This window comes from Eulemur rufifrons, chromosome 11, assembly GCF_041146395.1.
Source record: "Eulemur rufifrons isolate Redbay chromosome 11, OSU_ERuf_1, whole genome shotgun sequence".
NCBI lineage: Eukaryota > Metazoa > Chordata > Mammalia > Primates > Lemuridae > Eulemur > Eulemur rufifrons.
Genome location: NC_090993.1, coordinates 10,569,727 through 10,592,283, shown reverse-complemented (window position 1 = coordinate 10,592,283; position 22,557 = coordinate 10,569,727). Strand labels below are relative to the sequence as shown.

Sequence of the window (22,557 nt, the reverse complement as noted above, 5' to 3'; positions counted from 1 at the left end):
GTGGTACAATCATAGCTCACTGCAGCCTCAAACTCCCGGGCTCATGTGACCCTTCTGCCTCAGCGTCCTGAGTAGCTAAGACTACAGGAATACGCCCCCACACCCAGTTAATTTTTTTTTTAAGTTAAAGAATTCTTTATTAATAAATTCTCCTTCCCCTCCAAACTTTTTCCCCTAAATAAATATCTCCTCCCCTCTTTGGAGTTGAGGGGTCTGTATCTTAGGGCCAGCCCCCTAGTGTTAAGAACAGGTCCCTAACCCCCCCAGGCTGAGAACCCCCCGGTGGAATTTCAGTACATCCGAGTGAGTGGGGCCTAGTGCTGTGTCTGCCCCTCAAGTCGGCCTGGCCCCCAGGCCATCAGGGAAGAGGGACATCCCCTTCCTTGTGCAAATGCTGCAGCTTTAGTCTGTGTAACCAACTAATTTTTAATTTTTTTTTTTTTTTTTTTTTTGTAGAGATGGGATCTCCCTACATTACCCAGGCTGGTCTTGAACTCCGGGCCTCAAGCAACCCTCCTTGCTTTGGCCTCCCGAAGTGTTGGAGTTACAGGCATGAGCCACCACGCCAGGCCAGTACTTAACTTTTTATATGTCTTTACCATTAAACTTATCACCATTTTGTTGGTGCATTTCCTTAAAACATATCATGAACTGATTTTGTTAGTTAAAAAAGAAAACTGAGACTTACCTGTCAAAAGAGTAGGTTAAATTATCATCAGGTGCTTTACCTAACAGCCACTTAGGAAAAGTACATCGGAGTTTTGTATTTCAGTCTTTGGAAAATGACCTAAATCCAACAACCACTTTTTGTTAAGGAAACGCTTTCACTTACAACAAATCAAGCTTTGATAGCGACTACGAATGCGTCCTCACTGAGGATCTGCATAAGACGTCACACAAATCTAGACTTGGTGTCACCTTGAACAACATCAGCGCTCAGGGATACTTGTTGTGGTGGCTATTTTCCTTTGCCATTAATCATCCTGTTTCCCTGTGAACTCGTTGGGGCATTAAGACTTCAAATGAAAGCATGCAGATTATTTCGGACCCCCTGTTCAATGTCCCCAGCGCCGCCCTCCAGACAAGCGGGGAGTGGTACCCTGTCGAAGTGGTTGAAGGAGGCTCTGAACTCGTTCATCTGCTCCTGGGTGATGCCCTTGGCGTCCCTCATGAGGATCTGCGTCTCCACCTCGTTGATGGTCCTGGCGATGGTCGTCAGCAGCAGCTCCCACCCAACGCGAATGTGCTGCCGGGGGGAAAGGGAGGCATCAGCTCCGGCTTTGCCCGGCATGGCGGTTTTGCCTCTTCACGCTCGGAACAGGAGAATCGACTCAAAACGCTTGCTATAAATAGGGTTTGTGACAGATTGCCCTACGTTAAGAAAAAATTCGACTGTGTCATTTTTTGCAGGATCCTGCAGTGGGAAGTACTTAGAAGGGAGACCCGGTTCTAACAGAGAAAACTGGCACTTTGTAGTTTAAATATACTATGTATATAGACTTACTTGTCACTAAAAATATTTTTCCATTTACCAAGTAGCAGGTGCAGGCCCTGGTTATACCTGCTGGCGCCCAGAGATCAATTTGGGCCAAACTGGTGGAAATGCAACAGTCTGGCTTCAGGTACTCGCTCTTTGAAGAAGTGTAATGAATTGATAATTATTGATAATTATTAATAATAATACAATGATAATAATTACAGTGTCATTGCTGCTACTGTTGATAACTATTACACAGAGCTTGATAGAGTTCACAAAGCTTTTCCACACACAGTGACTGGAAAGGCTCAAAGATCCCTGACTTTCATATTTGTAGGACTTAACAGGAACAGAGAGAGACAAGTGGGTGAAGAGCGCACCCTGAGGAGGTGACATGGTCACAACGGGATAAAACAAAAGCGACCCAGGCCAGCCTGGCCGCCGTACCTCCATGGTGTAGTTGGTGTGCTTGTTGTCGAAGACGAGGGCCTCCTGGATGAGCTGGTGGTCTCCCTCCAGCTTGTCAATGTTGTTCTTGTAGTTAATGATGTTGTGCTCGTACTGCTTCAGCTGGTTCATCTGGTCCTCCAGGGCCCCCGTGATCTGGATGGAGCTCCGGGCAATCTCCTGGCGGGTGGGCGGGGGCAGAGAAACAAAATGAGGGGCCTCTGCAGGGCGTCACTCCCGACTCAGTTTCAGATGCTCCACCGCCGGCATCTGGCCGTGGCCCAAGTCACGTGGCTCCCTCATCTCAGACGAAGTGGGACACGGGCAGGATCACAGGACAAACCAAGGTGTAGTTCTAGTCGTCTAGAGACTGGGAACAAAGCTAACTAAGATCCAAACCAGAAAAGCCAGAGGGGCAAGAAGTGAGTCCTTTCAGCCTCCCAGCTGTCCACGGACACCCGCTGGGGAAGGGCTGCCCTGTCCTGGGGGAGGCCGGCGGTGGGCTGCGAGGAAGAGCTGCCACACAGAGTTAAGACCACCGGAGGCTCCTCCATCAGAAGAATTTCTTTTATTTTTAGATGTTCTCCCCTTTCAGAAAAAAAGTTAATATTTTATCAGCAAAAGGGAGGTGGGGTGAGAAATAAGTAGGCCAACAAATGTGTCCTGGCTGTCCTTGGTCATCAAAAGTACCCAAACATCAGTGCTATTCGAAGACCACTCTCCCTTAAACGTTCTGCAAAAGCAAAGTACTCGTGGGTCTTCACACGTCCTTCTCTTTAGGGATCAATGGTTTAAAATGTCGGTCCTGCAGAGGCCAAGAGCTGAGAATGTGAACGTTCTCGCCCCCTGGCAGCCCTCCCTGCACTCTGTACCTCCCTGCGTGCACATTGCCCACGGCAGCCCAGAGGCTGAAAAGATAAAGCCGAGAGTGACAACAGCATGGTGCTCTCAGATGACTGAGTCAGGCTGGCCAGAAACTGCAGCGTAAGAGGTGTCGCTGCACTGGCAAAGGGCCTCATGGCGGGGCTGGGACAGCTCTCGCAAGGGCGCGGACCTACCTCCATCTTGTTCTGGATCCACGGCCCAATGGCGTTGGCCTGTGCCGCAAACTGGCGTCTCAGACGCTCGTTAGCGTGCTGGCGGGCCAGCTCCTCCTGCAGGGACTGATCGCGGATGGGCACCAGCTGCTTCACCTGTCGGGGCCCAAGGACAACAGGGATCAGAGGCCAGCTTTGGTTGCACAAGAATGACTGCAGGATGTGGTAATAGTCCAGGGAGCAGGGGTAGGAGTGGAGGGGGAGAAAGGAAGGCGGAGGGTGAGGAAGGAGGGTGAGGAGGAAGGAAGCGGGGAAAGGGAGATGGCGGGTGGAGAGAGGAAGGGGAACGGGAATCCCTGCTTGAGGGACTAGAGAGCTCAATCTGCTTTTTTTTTTAAAGAGACAGAGTTGGTTGCACTCTGTTGCCCAGGCTGGAGTGCAGTGGCATCACCCTGGTTCACTGCAGCCTTGATTTCCTGAGCTCAAGTGAGCCTCCTGCCTCAGCCTCCTAAGCAGCTGGGACTACAGGCACAGGCCACCATGCCTGGCTATCAATCTAGCTTTGACTGCCACCTAGGGCCCCCGAGTGCCTACTGAAAGACCAGAAGAGCCGAAGGGTATTTACGAGCCTATACTAGGGACAGTGACCAGTCCTCCAGCCACGGGCTCTTGGTTTTGCAGCACCAGCTCTCAGGGGGCCAGGTCCAGAATGCAGAGGATTTGTGAACGGGAATGAGGGGAACACTGACATCTTTATTTTCACCATCTCAGCTGAAAGTTAGCATTTCCTTTGATTACGACTGTGGGCAGCCAATCCGCAGCAGTATCTAGCAGCCCCTGGGACTCTCTCACAGCAGAAATCGCAGACATTCTGTGTAACACTACAGTTACCACCTGCCTCTTGCACTATCACGCATACTCAGCGCTACTGTAAAATTATTAGACTTGCTGTCAGGTCTTGGTTGTAGATGTGTTAACAATGAGGCATGTCCATTACTATATCCCAACTTTTCAAAAATCCTTTTTTGGGTACCATCTGCAAAACTGTTGCTAAAGGCATTATTCTTGTGTCCCTTTTACAAAAATCGATTTGCTTTATAACTTACTGACAGCAGAAAAGTTTGTATCGTTTTAAGAAATGATGCATTTCCTTTTTTTATTTTTTCCAAGAACGGATTAGCTCAGCATGTTTCTTTCCTTTGTGACACTGGCTGTCAGGAAGACCAGAGCTAATTTGAAGTTCAGATGCGCTAACTGATTACTGTCTCTCTGATGAATATTCCCTTTTTGCCCTACCTATTTTTCTTTTTTGCGCTGTTTATAACTAACTTGTTTCGTGTGTGTTTTTATAGTAAGTCACTTCAACTCCACATGGTGGACTTACTCCTCAAAGATTGTATATTAGCATACTGAGATGACTAATTGTGTTATAATTTCAGCCATGAAGAGAAATTTCTCTTAAGAATGAGACAAAAGGACTCGAATGACCCCATTTTGACTATAATTAAATTTGTGGACAGTTTCCCAGAATTTAAAAGGCAGCACGTTAGTAGGAATACTTTCATTCCCCAGATGTAGTGTTCTAAGCAATTTTTCTGCATTTAAAATTCACATACATTTGGGACATATCTATATCCTAGTCTAAAAATTCTTTAGAAGTAGTACTATAGGTAAGCTGATGGTACCAAATTTCCAGCTGGGGTTTTAAAAATAATTTCCCGGATGGTGTTAGTATCATAATTTGTACTGATTTTGTCAACATTTGAAGATTTTTCTTTAAGAAAAATAATCGTTACTTTCTTTCCCCACAAACTGCAGACAGAAGCTGCCGAATGGCTCTTCAGAGTTTAACACATTTCACCTGTGAAATCTGAGCTGAAGGAAAATCCCAATGACAATGCAAAATCAGGCCATCACCCTAAGTTCCCAAGGTGTGAACCTTTTCCCTGGACCTCCGCTTCCAGAACGCCCTCAGCTGCGCACCTTGTCCCACTTGTTCCGGATCTCATCCATGGTGACGGTGCTGTACGGGTTGCTCGAGCTGATTCTGATGTTGTAGCTCTGAATCACCTTCTCCACCTCGTTCTGGATGGCCAGGATGGACTGCCGCTCCCCGTCCGCCTCGGGCAGCGTGGCCTTGAACTGCTCGTGGGCAGTGATCAAACTCTACACCAGAGACACAAGCGGGGAAAATCCAGTCTGACTTGGGTTTTCATTTCACAGACTTCCATGTTCCCTCCTGCACACAGAAGGAACATCCTGCCTTCTAACTGCAGGAATCTTGGAGGAAACCAAATTCTAGATGTTTTAGAAAGACTCTTTGGTGCAAAAAAGTCAAGTTCCTTGAAGATGGAAAAAAGATAACATTTTGACTATTGATTTCATTGATGGCTATTCATCCAGAGTCTTCAATAAATAATTTTCTTTTTTTTTTAAAAAAAATCATGTTTCTTTTCATTGTTTCTGATCCCCAGCTATTGTTTAGGTCTTACTTTCTGCTAATGAATAGAACTTAGCTTCCCTTTCTAATGGCCAGTGTCATCTCTGTAGTCCCACAAAAGCACCTAATATTTGCTGTCTTTATACTTAAAGACAACCAGAAAGTACATCCCTACTCCTCAAGATAAAAGGTCACAGAAACCAACTCTTTCCCATTTATCAAACCTATTCTTTGACCCTAACATATAAGACAGCAGCTCTGTAAGTCCAGCTGTTCAAAGACCCCCCTGCCTCGTAGACCCCCTAGGAGTGTGAAGCTGCTTGCTCTCTTTGCTGTTCTCACCGTTCTCTTTGGGTATTGTAACAGATCAGTTGCCAACAGACCTTTCAAGAATTTGTTTCCTTGCAAAGAGTGTGACCTCCAAGGCACACTTAGAGGTCTCACTTATTCTAAAAATTAACGATTTTAGACTGTTAGCCTGTGCTTAACTGAATGTAAGAAACGCCATCAAAGCTTCTTCCAGAAGACAACTTTGATGTTCATGGAAGTAATTCTTTCCCCTGAACCCTTCTAGACTGCTTCCTGGTAGGGAGGCATGGATTCAAATCCCAACCTTCAGTATTTCCTTTCTGTGTGGATTCTTTTTGATGATGTATCTATTTTATAGAAAAAATAAAAAAAAATTTTTCTCTTTTTATTCTATTATACATCGAACTTACTGTACAGTGTCTCTAAATAAACTGGGTCCTGGCTGTCTGAGAGTAACTTTCCTCCCTAACATCACCACTTAGAAGTCTTGTTTACAACTCTGAAGTTCCAGAAGAAATTATAAGCAGAACATTTTGGATTGGTGGTAGGCAGAAGGGAGGTGCTGATTTGTGATTTCTTATGTTTTATGATCTGGCAAAACGCTGTAGCTCTAAATAAACAGTATTATGTGCACATTTGCAAAGTAGTTAACTCGGCAGCCAATACTCTCGTAACTTTCCATGAATAACTCCAAGAGCATGTATGTCTATTTTGCTCAATAATCTAGCATTCTTTTTTAAAGAACAGACCCTTTTAGATGTATTCACCATTATTTGATTGATGGTAACCTGTTTGCAACAAAGAGTGGTAAACATTTTTTTTTTTTTTTTTGAGACAGAGTCTCCCTTTGTTGCCCGGACTAGACTGAGTGCCGTGGCATCAGCCTGGCTCACAGCAACCTCAAACTCCTGGGCTCAAGCGATCCTACTCCCTCAGCCTCCCAAGTAGCTGCGACTACAGGTGCTTGCCACCATGTCTGGCTAATTTTTTGTTTCTATTATTAGTTGCCTGGCTAATTTTTTCTATTTTTAGTAGAGATGGAATCTCGCTTTTGCTCAGGCTGGTCTTGAACTCCTGACCTCAAGTGATCCTCCTGCCTCAGCCTCCCAGAGTGCTAGGATTACAGGCGTGAGCCACTGTGCTTGGCCAAGAGTGGTAAACGTTTTTAAGCTAAAGTACAAAGGGTAATTTGAGCTTTCTAACCATATGTTCCTTAGTTTAAAAAATTAAAACAAAACAAAACAAATAACAGAACTCTAAGTTTAAATGACAGTTCATTTCTAATGCATAAGCGTCAGAATTAGGGTTCAGTTACCTGGATCTCCTCAATGCTGTGGACAATAAACATGTCCTGCAGGTCCTCCATCGCACCCTCCATCCAGTTGTTGAAAGGAGCTGCTCTCTTGGCAAACTCCAGGTGAAGCTGATCGATGGTTTCTAGCAATTTCTCAGTTCTCTGAAGATGATTTAAATGGAAGCAAGCATTATCATGGGCCAATAAAAAGTTCACTTAAAATGCAAGTATGCATTCCACAACAATAAACTATTATCGGACACTTTGTTAATCACATTACCATGTGTCTCCAAAGACTCCCCTACGCTCAAATGATTGGGCGGAGCCCTGTAGGTCTCTGTGGTGCCTTCTGAATTAAAGAAGGATTTAATAACAGCCAGAGTAGGCTCGTTTTTAAAGTATCTAAAGTACTTTACTACATGCTACTTTTCTGAAAGCTGAGAACCCACATGTGGCATGTCGTAACTTGCTTTCAGCGAAAGCACACCTTTGTAAGTTAGAGGACCCAATACTCTAACCATGCCGGAGGACAGAAAATTCAGGGCATCTTCCACATGTTGTAGTCAACAGTGTGCAGAGAAGTTGTGTGCCTTTCCCAACGTCACCTGCCTAAGTGAAGACAGAAAGAACTACAGTTTGATGTTCTCAAATCCTCATTCAGGACTTAGCACAGCGGTTATCTCTTGCTTTTGTGGCCATGGGAAAGCACAAGGCTTCAGGCAACAGAGAACGAACTTGTGCTCGTTTCCGAGGGCAGACGGGGAAAATCTTCCCTATCTGTGAGTCTGCCATAATTAGACTCGTCTTTCTCTCCTGTTCTAAAATGTTTTGCTCTCTCTCTGTTACGTGCCTGTCCTTCCTCCCTCTCAACATTTCTTTCTTTAGGCAGATATGTAGTAGCCATTTGGCATCTGGGAAGCTTGATACCGCATATTTTAAAAGTTTCATCAGAGTCAGGGTGAAAAGACTCAGGAAACTAAGTCACTTCTTCCCTCCGCACTGTAGGAGTCTTCCTTGGATGGAAACGATTAGGTACAGTTAACACCAGCTGCCCGCTGCTACTTAGCAAGTCTTATACTTAGATAAGGCCACACTCATCCCGATTCTGTTCCGTATCAACTTTTCCTCATTTTAACGTTTGTTGTCATTTTTCCTTTGGCACATCTCAAGTTAGGCTCCTCCTGATTTCCTGACTCCGTCACAGCTCGATGTACTCACACAGGACTTTTGGAAATTCACTGTAAGTACTGCTTGATACAAAGTGGGTTTATACCTTTGTTAATTACCTTTGTTAGTTACTCCAGGGGTTACTCTCACACCCCTGGATTTTTTAAATTCAGCAGCCTATTTCACTGCCGCATGGATAAACTGTCGCACAAAGCTACCGACTTTTCATTTCCCTCTTTCTCCTGCATTTCATAGTTTCTTTTTTTTTTTCTGCCCAATACGATTTGTAGCAATCATATTTTCTAAAGAGGTTCCTTTCACTAGAAAGACAGGAAACTAACGCCAGGGACTGAATTAAAGATTTCATGGCAACGGGTGGCTTCAAGACTTCACCTCCAGGGCCTCTCTCCTCTTCTGGGTCAGCGTTCCCAATCTGTCCCACTGGTCACAAATTTTCTGGCACCGATCATTGACATTCACAGCGTCGTGATAGTCCAGCTCACTATTAAAAGTGAAAATAAAGAAAGATTAACTTTCCCAGATGATATGAGGGAAAATGAACGTGGGCGCAAAAGAAACAGGAAAGTTAAAAAAAAAAAAAAAAAGCCGGGCGCAGTGGCTCACGCCTGTAACCCCAGCCCTTTGGGAGGCTGACAGGAGTTCGAGACTAGCTCTAGCAAGAGTGAGACCCCATTTCTACAAAAAAATAGAAAAATTAGCCAGGTGTGATGGCATGTGCCTGTAGTCCCAGCTGCTCAGGAGGCTGATGCAGGAGATCAATTGAGCCTAAGAGTTTGAGGCTGCAATGAACTATGAGGATGCCACTGCACTCTAGCCTGGGTGACAGAGCAAGACTCTGTCAAAAAAAAAAAAAAAAAAAAAAGGTCTTACAGAGAATTGGGAATTGGCAGGGTATCTCAGGGTTTTGTTAACTGTCACCATTGCAAACATCCCTCTTCTCAGATAAATTACAAGAAAGAATTCATAAAACTCTGGCTGGCCAACAGATTTCGAAATGGAGAGAATCACTTTCTTCTTAATGCCTCAAGCTGACTTTTTTCTCCCTTCGATTTCTTGGAAAGGCCCCCAGAGAGCATTATTTTTTTTTTCTTCAGACTCGAAACTGGCACAGAATAGAGAGCATTATTTTTAAGTGGCAATGTTCCTGTAAGTGAAGCCAGCTATCTTGACCTGAAGGACAGGCCTGAGCGCCAGGCTGCAGTCACAGCGACTGGGACATTGAAATGAGTCAAGGGGGAGGGAAGTGTCGGATTGCACCAGGCTGTGTCCTCAGCTCCTCTCAGAGGGCACCCAGCCTCCCCACTGGGCGGGGCGTCAGCTGCAGAGGGGAGCTGTGGCTTTATCTAGCACGCAGGGACTTCTGAAACGGGGCAGAACAGACAGGCCTTCCACACAGGGACAGAGAGGTTCTGACTTGTCTTACACCGCTAGTGACACGAGCAGGAACAAAATGATTTTTCGCTGAATACCTCCTTGTCCTCGTCAGCCCTGTCTAGGCATCCTGCCTGGGTCTTTGTGACACGAAGTAATTTGAACTTACCATTAAGCAAATTCTTGATTAGAAGGTTAACCTAGTATATCTCCAGGGATAAAAAGTTTGAATCCTGCACGAAACTTCATCACCCTTTGGTTAAGCCCAAAAGCGAGGATCGTGGAGGTTTAAAGACGTCTTCAGGAGGCTTCTTGAGCAAGAGTCCAGGAGGAGACAGCTTTCAGAAAGTCCTCTCCTACCCTACAAAATCCATTTCCTGGAGGCTTAGGTTTGTTTATTTCTTTTTTCAACCTTAAATTAAGGCAGTGGTTGTTCATTGCTTGTTTTTTTTTTTTTTTTCTTGTATAATATTAACTCATGCTTATTGAATTCTGTTGCTTCTGTTACAAATGGTTGTTATCTGAGTGCTCCTCCAGTGGATACATCGCTCTCTGTCACCTAAAGCTCATCCAGTTCTCAAGAGCAAACAGCAGCTTTCTACATACAAACACTCTTCACTGGACTGAGGCCGACTAAGGTTCTTATGCTTATTTGTTATCACCAAAAATAATAATAATAAAAAAAAAGCCCAAACAAACACACCAGCAGTTTGCACAGCCCTGAATACAAAATGAAAAGCCCATGCCTCCTCAAAATGCAAATATTCAAGGGAAGAAAGACTTCTCCAAAAGCAGAAACCTGGGAATCCTCCTACTGCTCATAATGGAAACACCAGCGCCCACCGCCCGCCCTGAGATTACTGGAAGTGTCTAACTTCTCTCTCATTCATAAGCAATGGTTCCACATATATCTGCTTTCAAGGAGTGAAGGTTTGCGTAACTGTGCCTAACTATTTTTATGCACTTCAAGAACTGCACAAAAAGTTTGATTTATTATTTGAGAACAGGGAAAAAGGAAAAGGGTGTTAGTGACAGTAAGATGAGCACAGACTTAAATTCTAGATGTAGTTCATCTCTTGGCTGTGCGAAGAAATAGGCACTGGGGAGACCAGTAATAATAATATTAATAATAACAAAATTATTACTTATATTTTATGGGCAACACTGAAAACCATTCCAAATTACTCACAGGAGCTATCATAGAGCACTAAGTAGCTTGAGTTTCTTTTCATCCCCTTATTTTACTTGTAACTTAATGAGCGATCAAAACACCAACATTCAAGAAGTAAGAGGAGTAAGACCACAGGAAGACCACGAATGTAGTGCACAAACTGGATGTGAAGACCACAAAGAATTAAGAGTTCACAGGGACAAGACTGAAACACAGGAAGCTCTTAAAAAAGGCCCCATCTGTTAATGAAGGGGTTTGCTCTAGTCAAAAGTGAGGAACATGGGAGTTTTAAAAGTAATATATTGAAATAAATTTTTATTATTTAATTTTTAAAGTTACCTTTATGTGACAGGCTCTAAAAATTCTGCAGACGTATCAGTGATTATAATGGGAGGGTGGAAAGGAGTAGAGAGTAAAATTTTGTATTTATCAAAAGGGAAAAGGCCTTCAAAAGGCTCAGAAACGCTGCGGAGGCCCCTCTCCCTGCAGGCAGCCACCTCCCACAGCTCACGGGGCACAGAGCAGGGACCAAGACTGTCCACTCAGCGCTCAACCCAGCCTGGCCTCCATCAGCATGCTAATTCCTCCCATAAAACAAAAAGCATGACGATGAAACAGAGCTTATTAAATGATAAAGAAAAGCAGGGCCCTAGCATCTCAAAGAAAAGGCGAGCTGGTGACCTCTGTGTGGTGCTGGCTTCCGGACAGGCTGCGGGTTCCGCTTCCGGCACCTGGCCTGGGCCAGGCCCCCTGGTAGCTTTCTGCGCCCCAGTGCTCCCCAGCAGAGCTGCCTACCTGCGGTCAAGGTGCTGCTGGACGCGAGGGCACAGGGGCTCTACCACAACCAAAAGCCAAAGCCACAGTCTGTCTATGTATTTTAAAAAAACAAGAACCACCCCATGGCAGCGCGCTCCGGTTTGGTTCTCTCTGCATGTGGCACAGGGAAGGAAAGGCAGCCTCCGTCGGGCCTCTCCGCGGAGTCCTCGGAGCCCCCAGGGAGGACCCGCGTGTCGCACGTACTTGAGCTCCTGCGCGATGGCGGCGATCTGCTCCACGCGGTCCTGGTGCGCCGCCAGGTCGCTCTCGAACGCCTCGTGCTTCCGCAGCATCGCCCGCAGCTCGGTCAGCGACGCCGACTCGTAGTCCTTCTGCAGCAGGATCTGCTCCTTGCCTGCAAAGGAGCGGCGAGGACGCGTGAACACGCTGACGGCACCGCGGACCCTTCGCGCCAGCCGCGTTCCCTGGGGCCACCGAGATGCCAAAGAACCAGGGGAAGGCGGCGAAGAGCGCAGGACAGAAGGTGCAGGCGAGGGCTTCGGTGGAATTCAGGACATGACTGCTCATGACGGCCTGGCCCCTCTGCTCTGAAAACTCCCGTCTGCAATTAAAAGCGGGGGCCGGGGGCATGCAGAGGGCAATCGAAAAAACACGTCTGGGCCGAGCGCGGTGGCTCACGCCTGTAATCCTAGCACTCTGGGAGGCCGAGGCGGGAGGATCGTTTGAGCTCGGCAGTTCGAGACCAGCCTGAGCAAGAGTGAGACCTCATCTCTACTAAAAACAGAAAGAAATTATATGGACAGCTAAAAATATATATAGAAAAATTAGCCGGGCATGGTGGCACATGCCTGTAGTCCCAGCTACTTGGGAGGCTGAGGCAGGAGGATCGCTCGAGCCCAGGAGTTTGAGGTTGCTGTGAGCGAGGCTGACGCCACGGCACTCACTCTAGCCCAGGCAACAGAGCGAGACTCTGTCTCAAAAAATAAATTAATTAATTAAATTAAATTTAAAAAAAAAGAAAAGAAAAAACACGTCTGTATTCTCCATCATTCTAAGTAGCAAGTATCTGATTTTCCAGTGTGATGCCCAGTTAAGTTAGTAATTATTCGTTCCCAAGAAGTACACGGGATGCTTAGATAAAACTCTTGTGTTCTATGTGTCTACCCACGGGGTCCACCTCACCCTCCCCAATTCTTTTTTTTTTAACTGTATTTTGTGTGGTTAAATGTAACCTGTGTTTTGTTTCTCCTAATAATCAATATTGGCTATTTTCCTCTGTGAACCTCCTTTTATTTCTCCTTAAATACTTCTTAAATCTAGCAACTGCTGTGGTTATAATTGGATCTATATTTATTCCCTAGCTAATGACCATTAGGAATTTAATTCTAGGCCAGGAGAGGTGGCTCACGTCTGTAATCCTAGCACCCTGGGAGGCCTAAGATCACTTGAGGTCAGGAGTTCGAGATCAGCCTGAGCAAAAGCAAGACCTCATTGCTACTAAAAAAAAACAAAACAAAAAAAAAAAAAAAACAGAAAAATTAGGTGGGTGTGGTGATGTAAGCCTGTAGTCCCAGCTACTCAGGAGGCTGAGGCAGAAAGATCACTTGAGCCCAGTAGTTCAAGGTTGTGGTGAGCTATGATCGTGCCACTGCACTCTACCTGGGGTGACAGAGGGAGATCCTGTCTCAAAAATTAAAAAAAAAGAATTTAATTCTGTAAAGTTGGAAATGGATGGAAAGCAAATGTTCATACATTTAATGACAGCAATGTAGCACTTACTGTGTGCCAAATACCACTTTAAATGCCTCATAAATATGAATTAACACACTGACTTCCACACTAGAAAAAAATTTTTTTTCTTTGAGGCCATAGAGTTGTATTATGAAAATAGAATAAAAACTTTGAAAACAGGCTGGGCGCGGTGGCTCACGCCTGTAATCCTAGCACTCTGGGAGGCCGAGGCGGGTGGATCGCTCGAGGTCAGGAGTTCGAGACCAGCCTGAGCAAGAGCGAGACCCCGTCTCTACTAAAAATAGAAAGAAATTATCTGGCCAACTAAAATATATATAGAAAAAAAAATTAGCTGGGCATGGTAGCGCATTTCTGTCATCCCAGCTACTCGGGAGGCTGAGGCAGTAGGATCGCTTAACCCCAGGAGTTTGAGGTTGCTGTGAGCTAGGCTGACGCCATGGCACTCACTCTAGCCCGGGCAACAAAGCGAGACTTTGTCTAAAAAACAAACAAACAAACAAAAAAAAAACACCACTTCAAAAACAAAATGATCCTTTCTAATTTAATGAAAATTTTGTTATTTTTTATTGTTTTCTGTGTGTGAGTTATATGCAACTTGAAAAACAATTCAAGCGGCTCCCAAGATAAAGAGACGTGTGAGTTACACATGCTTTACCAGGCCCTGGGCTCAAAACTAGTGTGAGTTAAATACAACTCACATGGTAGTTAATCTTCCTAAAAACCTTATGAGAGAGGTATTAGTGTCATTCCCATTTTGAAGAGGAGGACACTGCAGCACTGAGAGGTTAAGACCTCGTCCTAGGCACACAGCTGCTAAGTGGCACAGCTGGGACCCCAACCCGCCTGGCACCAGCACCCATACCTGTACTTACCTATCTATGCAATATCAAAACTCAAGCAATAATAAAGCACAAGGGAACCAAAGAATGAGGGGAAATCTCACCAACCTCCCTCAGAACAGATTATTATGTGATGGGGAGAATATTTTGTTCTACTTCAGCAAGAAGGACTATTTAGTCCAGTAGACAGCTCCCCGCCCCCCAAAAAAGACCATATTATCATGGCTATGGAAATAGGTATGTGGGTAAGGCCAGAAAGAAGTAGTTGGATATGAGTGAAATAAAGAAGTTAGATTACAGAAAATTATACCTTGCGTTCTTTCTTTCCAATTAGATTTTTTGAGACAAGAGTTTTACTCTGTCACCCCAGATAGAGTACAGTGGCATCATCATAGCTCACTGCAACCTCAGACACCTGGCCTCAAGTGATCCTCCTGCCTCAGCCTTCCGAGTAGCTGGGACTACAGGCGTGCGCCACCACACCCAGCTAATTTTCCTATTTTTAGTAGAGACCAGGTCTTGCTGGTCTCTAACTCCTGAGTTCAAGTGATCCTCCCGCCTCGGCCTCCCAGAGTGCTACGATGACTGGTGTGAGCCACCACACTGGGCCCCAATCAGATTTTCTAAGTAGGATGTTGCTTTGTGGCATTTAATACGAATTCTTCTAGCAGAAGCTAGTGGCTGGTCCAGGCTGTCTGACCCACAGTTAGGGAGTAAACAGATACTTGTGGAATCAAACAAAAAAGGACAGAAGAAGGACAAGCATTAAGTAAGTGTGTGGTGAACACATTTTGGGTGCCATTTTGTGAAGAGATAAATGATCTGCTTGATTAGAAAATAAATGCTCATGCTTACCTCTCGAAGAAATTTAGCACTGAGAAAAGAACAGAGGAAGGTGAAGACACGTCCACGGTGTCACAGACACTAGGGACAGAGTAGGGACGCATCGTGGCTCTATGCACAGCTCAACTCTGGTTTTTCAGAAACCCGCTCCGAGTGCCGCCTGCTCACCGTACGCCCAGGTCTCGTGCGTGGAGGCTTTCTGCCTGAACTTCTCCGCGAGGTGCTCCAGGCGCTCCAGTCTCCGGATCTCGTTGAGCAGCCACTCCTCGTAACCCTTCTCCGCCTGCTCCAGCCTCTGCCAGGCACCAGCAATGTCCTGGGCGCGGTCGGGGACAAGTGAAGGCACATGCGTCACACTCGGGCTTCTTGGGCTTCTTCTAGAAATCCCTTCTGCTATGTGACCGAGGGTGTTTTTTCTTTTGTTTTCTTTTCCTTGCCCCTCCCCTACAAATAACCATTCGACTATTTTGGCTCCACAAATGTCTTAATTATCCCTGGAAGCTTTTAAAACCAATATAGTTGTTATCATCAGCAAACCCCCACTTCTCCAGATGCAGACAAAGATGTGAAGGGTTCACACTTTCCGGCTATAAGAAGATAAAGCCTCAAAAGGACTCCATTCAAAACAGCTCTTATTCAGCCACTGGGATGAACCGGCCACCCACCAGCAACTACGCGGGGCATCCGCACCTACCAGGCACTAGTGAGAAACTCTGTAAGAGTAAGAAACACCTAGAAAGTTCCCTGCCCCACGCAGCTTTCATGATTGTTGAGGGAGAGACAGACAATAAATAAGCAATTAAGCGAGTTCATTTCAGAAAGTGATAAATGCCGTGAAGGAAAAACAAAACAGGCTCAAGGGATACCAAGAGCCCCGAGGCAATGGTCCCTTTAGGGAGGTGACTTAAGAGAGGACCCTTCTCTGAGGAGGTGGCATGTGAGCTGAGCCCTCCAGGACAGGAAAAGCCAGTGATGAGAAGAGCTGGGGAGCGAGTGCTCCTGGGCGAGGGAACGAGCTCAAAGGCCCGAGGAGGCGACGCGCCGGGTGTGTGGGAAGGAGGACGCAGGCCAGCGTGGCTGCGGCCAGCATGGCAGCGGCCGGTGTGGCCGTGGCACAGCGAGCTGGGGCAGAGCAGCAAGAGTGCGATCAGCGAGGCAGACAGGGGCGGCGTCAGATCATGGAGGATAACAAACCTCCATTTTACTGCAAAGGCTTTGGGAAGTCACCGGAGGGTTTCGAGAAGAAAGGAAACAAGATTGATTCATATTTTTGAAAGATGACAGAGGCTGCTGTGTGGGGGATGAATTCTGGAGGACAAAACAAAGAGGACAGCCATGCGGGGCCCAAGGAGAGAGAGTGGTGGCTCCACACAGGCCGAGGGCAGAGGGGGTGGAGAGGGGCGTTGGGGGCATTTATTTGTGACATCTGGAGGGAGAGCCAGTGGGACGGGCTGAGGAACTGGACGTAAGAAAGTGACAGAAAGAGAAGAATCGAGGATGTAACGTGGGGTCCCCAACCTTTTTGGTACCAGGGACCGGTTTCATAGAAGACAACTTTCCACAAATTGCAGGGGGTGGAGCTCAGGCGATGACGCAAGCGTTGGGGACCTGCCAAGCCTCACTGGCTCCCGCTGAGCAGTTCCCCACCCCCAATACCTGAGTTGCATGGAAGACGATTTTTCCATGGATTGGAGATGGGGGGCGGCAGAGCTCTGTGGCCCCGGGCTTGGGGACCGCAGACTTGGAGGACAGTGACGCAATTTACTAGGATAGGCGAAACTGTGGGAAGGCTCTTTTGGACATGTTGGGTTTGAAATGCTCTTGAGGCATCTGGGCAGCTATGAGAGCCTGGGACATAGGGAGACATCGAAGCTGGAGATGGAAGATTTGAGAGGCGTCAGCATTTAGGTGGTAACTAAAGCCGGGCTTGGATGAGAGCACCTGGAGGGTGTAAAGACAGGGAAGAGGGCTCAGCACCAAGACCAGGGAGTGCTCCAACATCTAAAGATGGGGAGAGAAGGCGAGGCCTTAAGTAGAGATGGAGAAGGCCTCACTTGTCAGGAAGGAAGAAAACAGGAGACCAAAGCAGGAAGAGTTTCAAGAAGGAGGCAACAGGCAGCTGGTCAAAGCTTCTGAGAACATAAAAGTAAACGTGATGATCAAATTGCCAACACGGATGCCATCGACTGTGCCGAGAACAGTATGGCTGGGAGTGGGGACAGGAGCCAGGTCACTGCAGGTTGAAGGGTAAAAGCAGTAAGTGAGCCGTGAGGAAGTGGGAACTTCTGCCACCAAGGACCCTTTCGAGATGTTCTGCCGTAAAGGGGGCCGAGAGACAGGACAGTAGCTACAGGGAGATGTGGAGTCATAGGTCTCCGCTTTTGTTTGCCAATGGGAACGATTCAGTAGAGATGGAGAAAGAGAGAACGCAAAGGACAGGGAGATAAATATAGGATTCAGACCCTGTGAAGGTGAACTCGGCAGGGAAGAGAGGGTACGTGATCTAGATGCTAACAGATCTGGTGCGGGAGGACAAGGCAAGGTCATGGGGAGGGGAGCAGAAGAGGAGGCCACTCCCCAGGAGTATGCGAAAGGCCTGCTCTTTGCGAGTCACTGTATACCAATGGTGACAGAGTCGAGGACGGTAGGCGGGAGAAAAGTATTAAGAATGAAGTGGTGACGGGGCCAAAGTTATACTCACAGAACTGAAAAGACCCAAGATGTCAATGCCTCCTTCTGACCCAGATCAAGAGCCTTTAGGAAAAAAAAGAGGCTTCCCCAGGGGCTCGGCTCTCGTCACTCACCGACACCATCTTGCCCTCCGAGGGCATGAAGGCCGGCCGGTTGCTGATCCGCAGCTTGGTCTGCAGCGTGTTGAAGTTGATCTCCAGCTGGCACTTCTCCTGCACCTTGGGGGGCTTGTGCTTCCGGCGGTAATCCCGGAAGTCCTCCAGCTTCTTCTGCATGGCCTGCATGGTCTTCTCAGGAGTCCGGTTCTCAAGCCAGGGGATCGTGCGGCGGATCCATTCCAAAAGCTGCTCCCAAAACACAAAGATACTGCTGAAGACACCAGCGAACGGTTCCCAGTTAAAAAACAGAGGAATCTGATGATGTGGAACGGATTAGCCTAATGTTCCTAAAATTACTGAAATGTGGTCACAATACCCCTGGACCTGAAGGAGGGGAAAGGCACCTCTGTGCACGATGGCAAGACTGAAATTTTCAGTGTCCACCCATGGCTGCTAGTGATCATCCCAAAGGTACCGTACACAGGTCAAAAATTTCAAGTCAGCACATAAAGTCGTGTTTTACAAAAATCTGACATTTACAAGAAACTCAGGGACCAGACATTAGCAGACAAATGCTGGATGGAGCTTTCGAATTAAAAAAAAAAAACAAAAAAACAAAAAACCTGACATAGTGGAAATGTACTATAATAAATTTAGCAAATTGGGTTTAACTTAGAACGCATTTTTAAAAAATAAGCTTGAATCTAATGAATTTATTTACTGTACAAATGTGTTATAAGCCTGGGATTGACTCAATACCAAAGTATATTTTAACACCTAGCTTTTAAGTAAATCTGCATAATATAAGTGAAAATGGTAGTGAATTCCTAAGGATAAAATATGGACCTCTTCTCTTGAATTCCTACCTAGGTCTTAGAAATGGCCTGCTGAAAAGGTCATCATTTACACTTATGCCTACTGGTCACTTACAAAATGACAGCAGATTCAGAGTAAAAAATAGCTAAAATGGTGATATAGCTCTAGTCTAAGGGTTGTAGGAGGATAAATGAAGGACCAAGTAAGAAAAGGAAGGCTGGAATTACTGAGGATCCTGCTCCAACCCTGAAGTTTACAATGCCATCAAACTGAATTTTTCTTTTCTTTTTTTTAGAGATGGGGTCTCTGTTACCCAGACTGGACTGCAGTGGCATCATCATAGCTCACTGCAGCCACTAACTTCTGGGCTCAGGGGAGCCTCCCACCTCAGTGTGTACTACCATGCTTGGCTAATTTTTAAAAATTTTTTTGTAGAGATGGGGTTACCTAGGCTGGTCTTGAACTCCTGACCTCAAGTAATCCTCCCTCTCTGGCCTCCCAAACTGCTGAGATTACAGGCATGAGCCACCTCACCTGGCTCCAAATTGAATTTTTCCATAGCAGCAGTATGAAAATATAAACTCAGTATCATTAGATTGCATTAATATATAAACTACTACTTGGGCAGATTTATTCCAAGTGTCCTGATATTTTTCCCAGTATGGACCAAATATCAGCTAAATTAAAAGTCAGAGCAAAAATTATTTGGTCTTGATATACGTCACCGTGCCTGAGTCTAATCTGGAGCGAATATGGCCATGGGCCTCACTCAGCCTCACATTGTTTTTTCTGCTTGTATCAGGGAAAACAGTGCCGAGGCAGTGAGGAGATACTTAGCTGCTATTTATAAGAACAAAAAAAGGAACAACATGGGAAGTGCTGTTCTAACCAAGACTCTGGCTGAAGAGCTGTGGAAAGGCACCATAGAAACTCATGCTCAAATATCCTGGGAAGGCGGAGGGCTCTATCTTCCCCAGATTTCCCTCTAGATATTTATATAGACACACAAGGCTGAGCCACCTCCTCACGACAGGCTGGGCAAGTTGCTCTGACACTTCGTCACTGTGTGCGGCAAGGCTGCTGAATATGGATTGTATCCTATGTGATGTCAGTCGCCAAGGAAGCAGGGAAAAAAACCAAGTAATGCAATGTTGTCTAGGGGTGTCCGACACGGGGGTGCAGAACTGAGCATGGAATCACATTCTGCCGTCTTCTAACATGCACACTAGCTCTCTGCTTTGAGATCATTGGAAAGACCATTGGGATTATATTTGTGCCAGTAGTTAAGTTAGTTATGTTGCTACAAGATGAACCACCTAGGATATCAATTATATTTTCCTTCTTTCAGCCTGAGATGAAAAATGAAAAAAAAAAAAAAAAAAAACATGGACAATCCGTTTTCACCCCCTGCGTGAGTGTGGATGGAGCTGTGGTCACCAGTGTCCTTTACCTCACTTGCTAGCCTCTCATATTCTTCCATCAGCCTCTCATTCTCTTGATTCACAGCAAGAACCTTACATATCCTGTTAGCTGCCGTCTCGGCCTGTAAAACACAATAGGTAAACAGGACAGCTCTGTCGCGGGGGACGCACACACAGAACTGGACGAGGCAGGGGACGGGAGGAGACGAGGGAGATGGCGTGCTGTAAATGGCGTGGAGGCCAGGTTAGGGTGGGATAAGATCGAGGGCATGGCTTTTTCATACTATGAATTATTTCACACCTTTTTTTTTTTTTACAGTTTCACACAGACTTAACACGGCGGGCTGATTATACTGTGGGGAGTAACGGGGAGATACCATTAGTCTGAAACACAAGCTTTGTAAAACATCGAGCAAGTTAGTAACAGAAACATATACGTCAAGGAAACCAAGGGCTCGGGTCTCTGAACATCCACCTGAACTCCCTTTCCACTGATCTCCTGACGGCGGGGTAGGAAACTCCCTGAATAACACTGGCCTTTGGAAATCTAAGCAAAAATGATTGAGTCCCGAAAATAAATATATGTATGTATGTATGTGTGTATCACTGCCCTTGAATTCACTGAAGCCCTCATCTCCTGACAGGAATACATAGAAATTTCTAGATGGATCCTTCCACAGAGCTGACCTTGTTTTAACCTACACGAGAAGTCACTGAGGTAATAAATTACTTTCTACTGTCATTTGGGGAGGGGAACTTGGGCCAGGAGTAGTAAAGTGAATTATCACGATCGTACGATGGAACAAGAACAGAACCTTGCCTGTCTCGGCTTCCAGACTGTCCCAAAGCCTCACTCTAAAACCCTAATTGGCCTTCACGGGCCTGTCTTCCAGGCATTTCCCAGTGATGGTCTTTAAAGTGATCACAGAAATCATTCTACCCTGCCCAGCCCAGTCCACCAGGATTCTCTAAGTAAGCAAGACGCAGAACCTGGCAGATGTGCAGAGACCTGAGGGACATTCTCTCTCAGCGTCCCTCAGGCCGTTCCTCTCGAGGAATGGAAACTTTCTGTGAGGTTCTAACACATTCCTGTGAGGTTCTAACACTCTTATCCCTTTCGCTATTTCACTGAAGATAAGATTAGTCTTAAAGATGTTACAACAAGTCACTGAACAATGACGGCAACTTCTAGGCGGAGAAGAACTCGGGGGCATCGGAAAGGCCGTCATTCCTCCTTGTCAAATTGCCCCTTTTCTCCTCAATGTGCGGGGCTCAATTTTCAGGACAGTTGTTTTGTTTTGTTTTGTTTCTAAAGCACACATTTTTTCCACAATTTACTCATGAACTAAAGGAAACATCTTAAAAGCAAAATACCTAAACACACCTTAGGAACTGTCTAACGTTAAAGCTGTTAAAAACAACAGTATTCACCAGTTTAGCGCTTGCCGCGTTACGTTGTTACAGAACACGTAGAAAGATTCCAAGGTAAGATGTGAAGCGCACAGACGTACACCCAGGTACACACACGCACACGCCACTAAAACCCACGCAGAAGGGCGACACGACCTGCACGGAACACGCGGTGAGTACCTGCTCCGCGCCCGCAAAGGCGTGGTAGAAGCAAGAGACGTAGGTCATGATGGCTCTTTCATCGGGTTTGGGGGTGTTCACAATGTCTGAAGGGGGAGAAAATAACACGGGACACGGACACACACAGACGAAGGGGAGGACCGGGGGGGACAGAGGAAAGAGCAAATTGGTTTACACCGACCAATTCTCTGCGTGCTGCGCGGGCCCACGATGCTGGACCTCAGGGAGACCGTACAGTAGCGACGTGATTTGTGGAGGGAAGGATTTGAGCCAGCGCGTTCCTTTAATGACCATGGGGGCTTGTTTTCCCCCCAACTGCTTGACGGGTTTTTAAAAGTACATTCAACGCGTCCATGTGGGAACGGTCTACTGCAGACCAGAGCTCGCGACCCCTTCCGCGTGACTCCCGTCCTTTGACCGTGCCAGGGTGTCTGGCGCTCTTGCTCTCAGGAGTGCTCAGTGTCACCTTGCAAGGCGGTGGCACTGCGAGCAGGGCTGCACTGCGCTATCTGTCCCATCCCTGCCCTCATCACTGTTGGGGATTTCTGCTCTGTGACCTGCCCTGGCTTGTGTGAGGATGGGATTCACTGGAGAGGGTATGTCTCCAACACCTTCTACACATACTTACCACGACGCCTGCTTACAGAAATCACCCAGAGTGACAAAACATATAGGGAGACGGGTACACGTGGCTCGCGCTTATTATGACGCTTGGTGTCCTTTGTACTAACTGCTGAAATACCCAACAGGAAGAGAGAAAACAGAACCACGTGAACCTACGTCATCTCTCTTCTTCCACCTTGGCAATGCTATTTTTTTTTTTGTAAATTGCTTTTTAATTTTGTTCATAAACTTGGGTCGGTCATGACACAATGAAGTTAAAACTATCCCTTGTAATTCCTCATGGCGAGACCTAGTCACTGGGTTTGCAGACACTACTAACAGAAAGGATGTGGGGTTGTGTATCTCTGTGGAACCTTCTGGAAAACAAACATG

At 46.3% G+C, this 22,557-nt stretch overlaps 1 protein-coding gene across 4 annotated transcripts in view; it reads right to left on the bottom strand.

The window, feature by feature from the left end:
• ACTN2 (actinin alpha 2) overlaps nt 1–22,557 on the bottom strand; it is a 68,413-nt gene that overhangs the window by 5,528 nt on the left and 40,328 nt on the right. For 3 of the 4 annotated variants that reach the window (XM_069484711.1, XM_069484712.1, XM_069484713.1), the window contains 10 exons: nt 20,001–20,093; nt 17,750–17,980; nt 15,114–15,261; nt 11,755–11,905; nt 8,565–8,673; nt 7,026–7,166; nt 4,945–5,127; nt 2,983–3,117; nt 1,925–2,104; nt 1,100–1,246 (listed from right to left, as the gene is read on the bottom strand). In XM_069484711.1, the coding sequence (XP_069340812.1) occupies nt 1,100–1,246; nt 1,925–2,104; nt 2,983–3,117; nt 4,945–5,127; nt 7,026–7,166; nt 8,565–8,673; nt 11,755–11,905; nt 15,114–15,261; nt 17,750–17,980; nt 20,001–20,093 (1,518 nt within the window). Of the gene's footprint in view, nt 1–1,099; nt 1,247–1,924; nt 2,105–2,982; nt 3,118–4,944; nt 5,128–7,025; nt 7,167–8,564; nt 8,674–11,754; nt 11,906–15,113; nt 15,262–17,749; nt 17,981–20,000; nt 20,094–21,561; nt 21,648–22,557 lie in introns of all 4 variants that reach the window. The other variant, XM_069484710.1, reaches the window with a different exon arrangement.